Source organism: Sturnira hondurensis, unplaced genomic scaffold, assembly GCF_014824575.4.
Source record: "Sturnira hondurensis isolate 20B ecotype Veracruz unplaced genomic scaffold, ASM1482457v3 Scaffold0016287, whole genome shotgun sequence".
In the NCBI taxonomy this organism is placed as follows: domain Eukaryota; kingdom Metazoa; phylum Chordata; class Mammalia; order Chiroptera; family Phyllostomidae; genus Sturnira; species Sturnira hondurensis.
The window spans coordinates 72,322-84,281 of NW_028088918.1; the positions used below are offsets into that span (position 1 = coordinate 72,322).

At 45.6% G+C, this 11,960-nt stretch overlaps 1 protein-coding gene across 1 annotated transcript; it reads left to right on the forward strand.

Annotated features, from left to right (window-relative positions):
* The first annotated feature begins 719 nt into the window (after positions 1–719).
* On the forward strand, positions 720–6,541 carry LOC119000872 (binder of sperm protein homolog 1-like). Its single transcript, XM_037066019.1, has 5 exons — positions 720–770; positions 2,185–2,205; positions 3,569–3,598; positions 5,397–5,528; positions 6,142–6,541. The coding sequence occupies exons 2-5, from the start codon at positions 2,193–2,195 to the stop codon at positions 6,294–6,296; spliced, it is 330 nt and encodes a 109-aa protein (XP_036921914.1). The 5' UTR covers positions 720–770; positions 2,185–2,192; the 3' UTR covers positions 6,297–6,541.
* Positions 6,542–11,960: the final 5,419 nt, after the last annotated feature.

The window sequence follows — 11,960 nt, forward strand, 5'->3', positions numbered from 1 at the left end:
CTCAGAGCACAAAGTGATGAGTCCAGAGAAAAGGTTACGAAATCAGGGCTCGAGGAGCCCTGGCTGCTGTAGCTCCGTGGATTGAGCGTGGGCTGGGAACCAAAGGGTCTCCGGTTGGATTCCCAGTCAGGGCACCCGCCTGGGTTGCAGGCCAGGTCCCCACTGGAGGCCTTGTCAGAGGCAAGCACACATGGATATTTCGCTCCCTCTCTTTCTCCCCACCAGGGGGCGCCCGCAGTGACAGCTGGAAGCGCTGATGATGGAAGAGCCAAACCAGATGCTCAAGAGCAAAACTGCCCTCAAGGGCCACCTGCTGCCCTGCAGGGGAAACCTCTCCACTAACCAGGGTCCACCCGGCCGCGTGTGGAGGGCTTGGTGTTCCTCAGAGCAGCCTCGGGGCATGTTCACTGCATCTCTCAAGCCTTATGCTTCCTCTCCAAGACTTCTCGCACTGTGCGGAGAACCAAGGAACCCAAGATATCTGTTCCACGAAGGCGCGCACGCCGCCCTGCCTGATGGGGCTCAGGGGATGGAGCCCAGGCTTGAGAACACAACCAGTCAGGGCACCTGCCTGCGGGCGGAGAAGAAGGAAGGGGGTGGGGAGTGGAAGGAGGAGAGGGGAGGGGACCGGGAGGAGGCGTGGCCCCCGCTATAAAGCCCCGCGGATAGCCGGTCGCGTCCCCGGAGGCGGAGTACGGGGCTGCGCTCCGGGCTGACGCTGCTGCTGGGGCTCTGCTGGCTCCTCTGCGTGGCCCGTCAGTACTTGGAAGGTGAGGAACTGGTGTCTGCGGTCGGGCACATCCGCCGCCTCTGTCACCCAGTCTGAGGTGTATGGCGGTGTATGAGTGGCTCCCGTTTCATGTGCTCTACGAAAGAAAAAGATACTCTCTGTCTTTACCAGGTGTTTCCCGTGAACAGGCAGGATCCACCCACAGGCTTCAAAGAAACAGTTACCAGCTCATAGAGACGGAAGGTTGGGAATGTCCGCTGGAAAAGTCAGTGGACAGAAGTCGTTTGCTGAATAGCCATGTATGACCTGCCTTCATTCCATCCTATTTTATTATTATTAGTTTTAATCCTCACTCAAGGACATTTTTACTGCTATTTAGACGGAGAGGAAGGGAGCGAGAAAAACACTGGTGGGAGAGGGAAGCCCTGATCGGTTGCCTCCTGTGTGAGGAAGAGGGAGACCCCCAAACTCGCAACCCGGGAATGTGCCCTGACCGGAAATCAAACCTGCAACCTTTCGGTTACAGAACGACGTTCCAACCAGCTGAGCCCCACTGGCCAAGGCAGTGCAAGCAGCCAGTGCACACGTGTTGAGTTCCTGACTGTGGTCTCATCTTCTAGGAGGGCAGTTGAAAATCTGTGAGCCTCGCACAATGCTTTATCCATTTGTTTGAGGTGTCCTGTGATTTCAGCATGTGCCGGATATGAAAGTCTCCTCAACTTGAATTTAGAAGCAATGTGTAGTGGACATGAGTTGTCTGTGGTCTGTGAAAACGCACACTGGAGTGAGTCATCGGGGAGGGGAGAAAACCGTGGTGGTTACTTTAAGAAAAGAAATCTTCATCTTTGCAAAAAGGTCATGACCACATGCTAAGTGCTTTTCTGTGTGCCCGGGCTGCGTGGGATTCTGAGACACCCTGTCCTTGAATCCTCGCAGCAAAGCTGTGGAGAGTTGCAAGGCAAAGATTTTCTCTAACAGGTGCAAAAACTAACTTGATCTTATTGTAAAAGCCAAGGACACATCAACACATTTTTCTTCAACTTGTACCTTTCAGATAATATTAAAAAGAACTAAAATGAAATGAAATGAAAGAATTCAGAAATGATTTTTTGAAAGTTCTCCCTATTATAGTGTGATTAACTGAGCAGAAAAGTGGGGGGAAAAGTAAATCGTTTACTTTGGCCTGATGAATTATTTTTTTTTTCAAATGGTTTTCGTTGTTTGTGTTCAATGACGATATTTGGAAGCTACAGGTGTGGCAAAAGGAAAAAGGAAAAATCCCGTGCCGCACCTAATCACACTATTGAAATTAAGCACTAATGAAATCTGAATGCACCACCTTTAAAATACGATTATTCTTACTAGAATATAATTTGGTAAAGTATTGTCTTTTAATTTGGTTTCAAAGGCTCAATCTAGTGAAATAAATCTTTGTTTAAAATTATGTCTTTCAGATGATAGTATGTCAAAACACAGTAAGTTGATCAAAACCCTTTTATTACAGTTTCTTTTTAAGTTTTGCAGTAAAATGTGAAGATGTTGAATGCTATTCTTCCTTTCCTGGTAAGAAATCAGATTTTTCAGGAAAAAAGTGCTATTTTTATGCCCTTGTATATAAGAAAAAGAAGAAGAAAGCAATTACGTTGTCCCTATAAATTTTACTATTTTTGAGGGATCAAATCTTTCATTATATACAACTTTATCATGAGATTTCCTCTTTGCAAAAAATAGTCTCATAGATCGTAATGAAATAGAAAATGTCTTTCATCACCTATTGGATGAAGTACAGAAGAGCCCATGTTCACTCATATCTCATCATTATTATTGCCTATGTGATTTTATAAAGATANAGCAATTATGATGTCCCTATAAATTTTACTATTTTTGAGGGATCAAATCTTTCATTATATACAACTTTATCATGAGATTTCATCTTTGCAAAAAATAGTCTCATAGATCGTAATGAAATAGAAAATGTCTTTCATCACCTATTGGATGAAGTACAGAAGAGCCCATGTTCACTCATATCCCATCATTATTATTGCCTATGTGATTTTATAAAGATATATTTTTATTTCCAAATTCCCTTGGTGATGAATATTTTTGGACTGATCTCTACTTTTTTTTACTGTCATGAACCTTGCTGAAATGAACGTTCTTAACCCTTAAAACCAGGAAAGAACAGAGGTCAGAGGTATCTACTTTGACCAGAACAGGTTAAGATTATCGGGGGAGGGGGCATTCTAACACACGTGACATTGCAAAAGGAAATAATCCCTAAGCCTAGAGAAAGTAACAGGCAGAAGTATTTTATGATTATAAACTTAAGAATGCCTAGGGACACTAATAAAGACTACATTTTTTTAAATCCTCACCTGAGGATACATTTATTGATGAAAGAGAGAGAGACAGACAGACAGACAGACAGACATTGATGGGTTGTCTCCCATACTCGGACCAGCTGGGGATTGAACCTGAAACCCAGGTGCATGGACCACCCTCCAGCCAACTGAGCCACCCAACCAGGATGGTAACCAGTTTTAGTGAAAGAACCCAACTGTGCAGCTGGATGGAAGACAAACTTTCCCAGCCAATAGTTCTTCTCTCTGGTAAGAACCTACCACACACTGACGAAGAGGGAAGCCTTCCATTCACCTCCACGACTGAAACCATCTCAGAGTTCAGTCCCTGAGAAACATGCAGGACTCACGTGAGGGAAACAGTGAAATCATGTCGAGGAGCACACAGCGGGTTCTCAAGGAAGAGCAGGTCGTGTTCTTGGGGGGAGCAGGTAAGAATATAGTAAAATCCATGCCCCCTTTTGCTTTTCTTTTTCAGAAATTATGATTTTCTTTCCAGAAGACAGAAGTAAGTTGACCATAAAACTTTTGCTGCTGAAGTGCCTTTTCTTTTCATGCTGTAAAAAGGAGGAAATCAGTCGGTTCATTTTCTTTTGTTGTTGTTTAAAAAACATGTCTTTTTTTCTCTTTTCACAAAGTGTGTTAGTACCTTGTCAGCAGATAAAGAAAGCTGACGGGGAGAAGTCTCCCTGCATTTCACTGGTGCCGTGGGTTTCTACACTTTGGTTTCTGCTGGTCTAACAGACAACACTGAATGTGTGAAAGTTCCTAGAAAAAATGTCCCATAGTGATTAGGAAAATTATGAACCAAAAGTAGCGCTGCATTGGGGAAACACTGTTTGAACCAACCGTAAATACAGTACATCACACAGCATGGTATTGGCCCAGCAAGAGTCTGACAAAAAGAAGTGGCACTTTCTGTTGTGTGTTGGCTGCCTACCCAGTTCATGTCACCTCCATCTATCTTGCCCTTCCTTTCTTTCTTTCTGGTAATTTCCATACCGTGATAGAGAACATAGGATGGGTCCCAGGATGTGGGACTAGAATCTGATCACGGTTTTAAACGTATGGACATTTAAATGAAGGGGTACTTTACCTTTCCTGAACAGCCCCTTGAAAGAACCTTAAGTTGCATCAGGTGGAAAACTAAATTGCTGTCTAATCAAATTGTAACTGTGAAGGAAACAAATTCATTTCATTTAAGGAGAAAATGCGGGAAAAGCAGGTATGACCTAAGGACCAGGCAAGGTTTCCAAGCAAAACAGGAATCATCTGTTATCAAAGTAATATTTAAAAAGTGGGTAAACATTTCATGCTGGTGAAGACTCAGGTGAGAGAGCCCATTAGTGGGCAAGAGGAATTGCTAGTGTCCCCAGAGAAAGTGATGCCGTCGACGCTAAAAGTTCACAGACGCTTTCACCGGATAACCTTGTTGTGCGAGTTGCAGCCTGGAGAACCCAATGCTTCCGTGCGGAAGGGCTTCCACACACGGAGTGTTTGTCTCAGCTACATTTGCAGATGGGACAGAGTCTGAATGGGAGAAATCTTGAATGAATTTTGGCAAAACTCAGATCAAAGAACGTGAGCCAGCCTCAGGAAGAAGGTAGAGAGAGCTATGAAGTTAAAGCATGGGTTGGAAAGAGATATCTATATTCTGTTAGGTTAGAAACAGACCTTATGGATACAAACGAGGATTCGTTTGGGGAGAGAACAAAAATCTGTGTGTGTGTGCATGTACATTACGTGTGGTTACCCATGTTACGTGGTCAATATATGTTGTGTGGGAGGAGATGTACACCATCTCCACTCAGAAATAGATGGGTAGTCAGAGATGCCCACTTATCTGGGCCTGGAAACACACGTGGGAAGATGCAAACCAGGCTATACACATCCTGTGTGTCTGTGTGCACGCGTGTGCCTGGCATGTGTCTCTCTGTGCGCGCAGGTGTCCGTGTGCCTTGTGTGTGGGTGTGTATGGTGGTGGAAGAGGGTGAAGAGAAGACATACAGGGGAAATTGTTTAATAAAGTAACGCCCACATGTATGCATCTAAGGTGAGGCTAGATTTTAGGCACGGGGGCAGGTACTAGCTGAGCGAAATGCCAAGGCTGAGTGTGCCTGGGCAAAGTGGGTGGGCGCTGGGAGTCTGCACCCAAAGCTTTATGGATGGAGGCCCCCCGCCCTCTGCTCCCGCACCACCCGGTAGCCCTTGGGAGAACCCAGGCAGCAGCGGCTCAGGCAAGAGGCAGCTCTGTTCCCTCCCGGCCAGCAGCCCCCAAACTGGAGAAAGATGCTGTTTTTCCCTAGATGGCAAGTGCTTCTTCCCGTTCTACTACAACAAAGGCTTGTTCTACAACTGCATCAGGTTCCAGTCCAAACACGACTGGTGCTCCTTAACGCAGACTTTCAAAGGCTATTGGAAGTACTGTTCGGATGAAGGTGAGTGTCCGCCCTCGGAAGCCCTCCAGGTGGTCGTCCTGGGCTTGGCAGCCCAGGTTTGCTCAGCCCCCTCCCCTCCCCGAGGGACAGGGGAAGGGAGTGGCCAGTCCATGGAACTGCGAAAATAAGTCATGGCAGGTGTGAACACCCCATCACACCAAAGATGTGTTATGAGTGCACCTCGAAAAGAAATCTTGTAGCCCTGGCTGTTGTGGCTCAGTGCATTGAGCGCCGGCCTGCAAACCAAAGGGTTGCCAGTTCGATTCCCAGTCAGGGCACGTGCCTGGGTGGCGGGCCAGGTCCCCAGTAGGGGACGTGTGAGAGACAACCACCCACTGATGTTTCTCTCCCTCTCTTTCTCCCTCCCTTCCCCTCTCTCTAAAAATAAATACATCAAGTCCTTTGTTAAAGAATCAGATTTCAAAAAAAATTAAAGGAAAGATATCTTCCAGCAGAACCTCAATCACCCCCCACCAGCATTGTTGCCACAGGCTTTGGCTGGAATAGAGCAAGGTGAGAAGCAGGTGTGTGTGTGTGAGAGAGAGAGAGATACCAAAGAGGAGGCACGAAAAAGAAAGATGTCTTCTCCTGACTGCTTCTTTCCTCTGTGCAGACATGGCCAAGTGTGTGTTCCCCTTCTGGTACCGACGCATGATCTATTGGGAATGCACCGATGATTCAGACGCATATGGGAAGAAATGGTGTTCGCTGACTCAGAATTATAACAAGGACAGGATTTGGAAATATTGTGATCCTGATGATAGTTAGAGGGGGCGGGGCTGCAGAGGTTGGTTGCCTCATTCTTAGGGCACAGAATCCTCAGTTTTTATTGGGAAAGCAGCAGGCAGGGTTTGGAGGTGATCTGGTTGTCAATAACTCGGGTTTTGGTGATGGTTCGAGCGTTTCTAGCCTGGGCACTCCTACTTGCTACCTGTGTAAAATTGGGCCCTTAAAAAATAGTGGGTGGGCTGGGGGTGATCGTGAGGTGCCAATGATGTGGTGCCAATCACGAGGTGCCAGTGCTATCGATTATAACCAACGTCCCAGCCCGGGGAGGGGCGCTGGATATCGATCATGGGGAAGACTGTGCTTCCGTGTGGGTTCAGCGGTATACAGGAGCTCAATATGGTTGTGAACCCAAAACCACAGAAAATAAAGTCTCTTCTAAAATGCATTACCCTGATGAAGAATTATTGTTTTAAAGATTTTATGAATTTATTTTTAGAGAGAGGGGAAGGGAGGGAGAAAGAGAGGGAGAGAAACATCCATGTGAGAGAGAATCATGGATTGGCTGCACTCCAAACAGGGCCCGAACCTGCAACCCAGGCATGGGCCCTGACCGGGAATCGAACCAGCGACCTTTCACTTTGCAGAACACTGTCCAGCCCACTGAGCCACCCCAGTTGAGGCTGTTATTAATCTTTATAGCAACCCTATGAGGTAAACCTTGTCACCATTTTCAGAAACTATGAGTCAAGTAGATTAACTCATTGGGGGCAGTGGGAATTAACTAACTTTTAAAGGGTTTATAACTTTAAGACTTTATGATATAGTCCTGGCTGGTGTGGCTCAGTGGATTGAGTGTACACTGCAAACCGGAGTCACTGGTTTGATTCCTAGTCAGGACACATGCCTGGGTTTCGGGTCAGGTCATGCCCCAGGAGAGGGTGTGCAAGAGGCAACCACACATTGATGTTTCTCTCCCTCTCTTTCTCCCTCTGTCTAAAAAAAAAAATCTTTTTAAAAAACAACTTTTATGATGTCAAATGGTGATAAAAGTCAAAAGCTAAACAGCATTACCACATGACCCAGACATCCCACTTTTAGGCACATACTCAAATGGATTGAAAGTGGGGACTGGAACAAATATGTCTACATCAATTGTCTTCTCAGCCCTACTCGCAATAGACAAAGGAGGGGGTAACCCTGATGTCCATCCGCAGATGAGGGAATGAATGACTTGTGGTAGAGCCATACAGTACGATACCATTCGGCCTTAAAACAGCAATGAAGTGGAGCCCCAGTCTGGTGCTGAGTTCAGCGGAGCATTCATTGTCCAGAACAGCAAAAGGCAGTGAGTGTGCTTTCCCATCAGGGCACATACCTAGGTTGTGGGTTCGATCCCCAGTGGGAGCACATACAGGAGGAAACCGCTCTCTCTCTCACTCTCTCACTCCTTCTCTCTCCCCCACCACTCTCTCTCTTAAAGAATAGAAACTATGTTTAAAAAAGTAATGAACTTGATACATTCTACCACATAGATGAAACTTGAAATCATTACACTAAGTGAAATAAGCCAAATACTGTAGAATTCCATTTCCATAGGAAAATTCTTAGAGACAGATGGTGGATTAGAGGTAACCAGGGGCTGGGGGCAGGGGAGACCCGGGAGTTATTGCATAATGGTGCAGGGCTTCTTGGGGTTCACCAGAATAACAGTCGCGTTGCTTTCCGTGGCCTTGCACAAAAGCCAACATGCTGTGGGCTCTCACTCGGTACCAGTATGTGCCCTGACTAGGCATCGGACCCTCAAGCTTTCAGTGCCTGAGATGACATGCCAACCAACTGAGCCACCCAGCTGGGGCCAGAGGGATAGTTTTAAATTCAGCTGTGTCACTTATGGCAGGTAATTTCCCTGACCTCTCTAAGCCTCGGTTTCCTCCTGTACAAAGTACAGATAAGGATGATGGACATCTTGCTGCTCTATATGTGGATAAAATAATATGTGCAATTCTTATTACTTGGGGTAGTCATGTTCTATAGAGTTGCTGTGAACACCGAGTTAGTGAATACCGAATATGGCTTGTAGGAGCAATGCAGGGTTGGGCTCCTGCCAGAAGCATTTTTACATTTGTATCAACTTTCTACCTGTGTTTCTGACACCTGTTTAACATATATTGTTGCCTTATCCAGAGTAGGGCAGTTGGTTGGACATAGACCTGAAAACAGAAAGGTCACAGGTTGGATTCCCGGTCAGCCCTCGCAGTCTGGGCACGTGCAGGAGGCAACCAATCAATGTTTCCTTCTCACATGGATGGTGCTCTCTCTCTTTCTCCCTTCCTCTCTCTCTGGAATCAATAAAAAGAAAAAAAAATAACTACATATACATATTGTTGATTCATTAACACGGAACTCACAGCCAACACACTATATAATGGGTGCCTGAACAGAACTTTTCTAACGCAGGGATTTTCTCGGTTTGATGCACCCACAACCTGGGGTCGCCAGGAGGTGCTTCAGCACCGCACCTGTGGGCATCTTAAACAGCAAAATCACCAACAGAAAGAACAAAAAAAAGAAAAAGGAAAAAAGAAAACCCGCACCAAATGTGGCACTAAATAGACCCGCGAAAAGGAAATTTGCTCATAGGATGAAAGCTGAGTGTAGACACTGAGAAATTTAAATGTTTCCTCCTCTGCGTTTGTCTGAGAATTTCACAGCCAGGGTGGATGGTTTGTGGGAGTTTCTAAGATTCATAGCTGAAGCGCGCCCTCTGCTGTCGAGGTAGTGAAGGGCAGTGAATTTCAAGGATTGCTTTGCTTTTTGTTTGGAGGAAGGTTTAGGGTTAGGGTTAGGGTTAGGGTTAAGGCTAGGGTTAGGGTTAAGATTAAGGTTTGTGGTATCTTACTGTGGAACATCCTAAGTGTCTCCCTCACTTTCCTCCCCACCAGCCAGCCTCCAGAGGAGATCTTCCTCTTCTGTTGACCCCCTTTTCCTACAGAAATGGCGCTTTCCAAGTGGATCTCCTCAGGAGGAATTTCTCTCCCAGCAGAGACTGTCACCATATCCACTGAGAATAGGTTCCAGCATCCCTTACCAAAATCTGCAGAGGTTCATCTCTTACGTTTTCTGCTGATAATGCAAGCAATCCTCCCGCACGCTTTAAACCATCTCTAGGCTACTTGGAACACCTGATGCACTGGAAATGCTTCGTGAATGGTCGTTACCCTGTGTTGTTTAGGGGATACTGAAAAGGGGGAAATTCCGTACGTGTTCAATATACACACAACCATCGCCCATCATAGGCCTAATTGCGCATTACACTCCAGCAACAACGTCACATTTTATTTTGCTTTTATTTCTGAATATTTTTGATCTGCACTTGGCTCAATCAGCCTGTGAAGCACACAGATATGGTGGTGGGGGGACTTAAGTAGCATTTCACTCTAGGTTTGTTTTTGTTTTTGTTTTCACTTTGCAATATGTATCAAATGTTTTCCCATATTTTTTATGGCACAAAAGCTCTGTTCCCTTCTGGTTTTGATTTCTGATTTAATTCCTTTGACGTCAGAGAATGAGCTTTGTATGAACTGAATCTTTTTTAATGTATTGAGACTTGCTTGATGGCCAAACAGGGGTGTCCCACCTTTGGTATCTCTGGGCCACACTGGAGGAAGAAGAGTTGTCTTGGACCACACAGTAAATACACTGCAACATGTAATCACACACAAGAAATCTCACAATGTTTTAAGTAAATTTACGATTTTGTGTTGGGCCACATTCCCAGCCATGCTGGGCCGCATGTGACCCACAGGTTAGACACCCCTGAAATGGTTTATCATGGAAAATAACTTAAATTTTTTTATTTATTTTTAGAGACAGGGGAAGATGCGAGAGGGAGGGGAGAAACATTGATGTGTGAGAGAAATATCAATTCATTGCCCCTTGCATACCACTCCCTGCCAATGGGGACCTGGTCTGAAACCCAGGCATGTGCCCTGACTGGGAATTGAACCTGCAACCTTTTGGTTCACAGGCCGGAGCTCAATCCACTGGGCCACACCTGCCAGGACTATTACAGGCAATGCTTTCTGTGAACTAGAGAAGAATGTCTTTTTGAATGTTGTTGGAAGGAATGTTCTATAAATGTCAGTTAGGTCACATGGTTGATGATATTTGTCTGTTTGTTTGTTTGTTTGTTTGTTTGGTTTTGAGGCCTCGATATCCTGACTGATTTTCTGCCTACTTGTCCTATCAAGTATTAAGAGACAAGCGCTGAGATCTCCAATGATAACTGTGCATTTGTCTATTTCCCTTTGCAATTCTACCAGTTTCTGCTCTGTAGATTTTAAAAGCAAGGTGTCGGCTTCCAGCCGAGGTGGAGGCATAGGCAGATACACTGTGCCTCCTCATGCAACCAAAATAAGGACAACAAAAATATAGAAACAAAAAAACAACCAGTACTGACAGAAAATTGAACTGTATGGAAGTCCAACGACCAAGGATTGAAAGTAGACCCATTCATCCAGAGTGGTAGGAGGGGCAGAGTCAGGCTGCCAAACTGAGAGGGGTTGAGGGAAAATAAGTGGTGGGTGGTGGACCCCTGGAGTGCAAGGCAGCAGCTGGTGGACCCAGAAAGGCAGCCGAGGGGCCCGGCACACTGGGCGTTCAGCAGGCTGGGCAGTCCCACATTTGTGCACAGATAAACCAGGTGAAACTGGGGGGAGCGAGAAGGACCATGCAACCCAGGGCCCCAACAGAAAAATGAAGCCTCAAGCACTGATTGAAAACACCTGTGGGGTTTGAGGTACCGGGAGAGACTCCAGCCTCACAGGAGAGTTCTCTGGAGAGACCCAAAGGGTCCTAGACCAAACACAAGTCAACCAACCTGGGAATCAGTACCAGAAAGGCCCAGTTTGCTTGTGGGAAGAGGGGAAAGTGACTGAATTCCAGCAGACAGTGGAGCAGGTGCTATTGTTCCCTCTCGGACCCCGCCCCCATATAAAGCCTCACAACCCAGACACTGGGTTGCCCCACCCTGGTGAACACCAAGGCTCCACCCCTCATACACAACAGGTGCATCAAGATAAAAAAAATGGCCCAAACAAAAGAGCAGATCAAACCTCCAGAAAAAATACAACTAAGTGACAAAGAGATAGCCAAACTATCAGATGCACAGTTCAAAACACTGGTAATCAGGATGCTCACAGAATTGGTTGAATTTTGTCACAAAATAGAAGAAAAATGAAGGCCATGCTAAATGAAATAAAGGAAAATGAACAGGGAACCTATAGTGATGAGAAGAAAATTGGGACTCAAATCAATGGAGCTGAGCAGAAGGAAGAAAGAAACAACTAAATAGAAAAGAATAAAGAAACAAGAATTTAAAAAAAATGAGGAGAGGCTTAAGAATCTCCAGGACATCTTTAAACGTTCCAACATCCAAATTATAGGGGTACCAGAAGGAGAAGAGTAAAATCAACAAGTGGAAAAGTTATCTGAACAAATAATAAAGGAGAACTTCCCAAGTCTGGCAAAGGAAATAGAATTTCAGGAAGTCCAGGAAGCTCAGAGAGTCCCAAAGATGTTGTACCCCAAGGAGGAACACACCAAGACACATCATACTTACATTACCCAGGATTAAAATGAAGAAGAGAATACTAGAAGCAGCAAGAGAAAAGGAGACAGTTACCTACAAAGGAGTTCCCATCA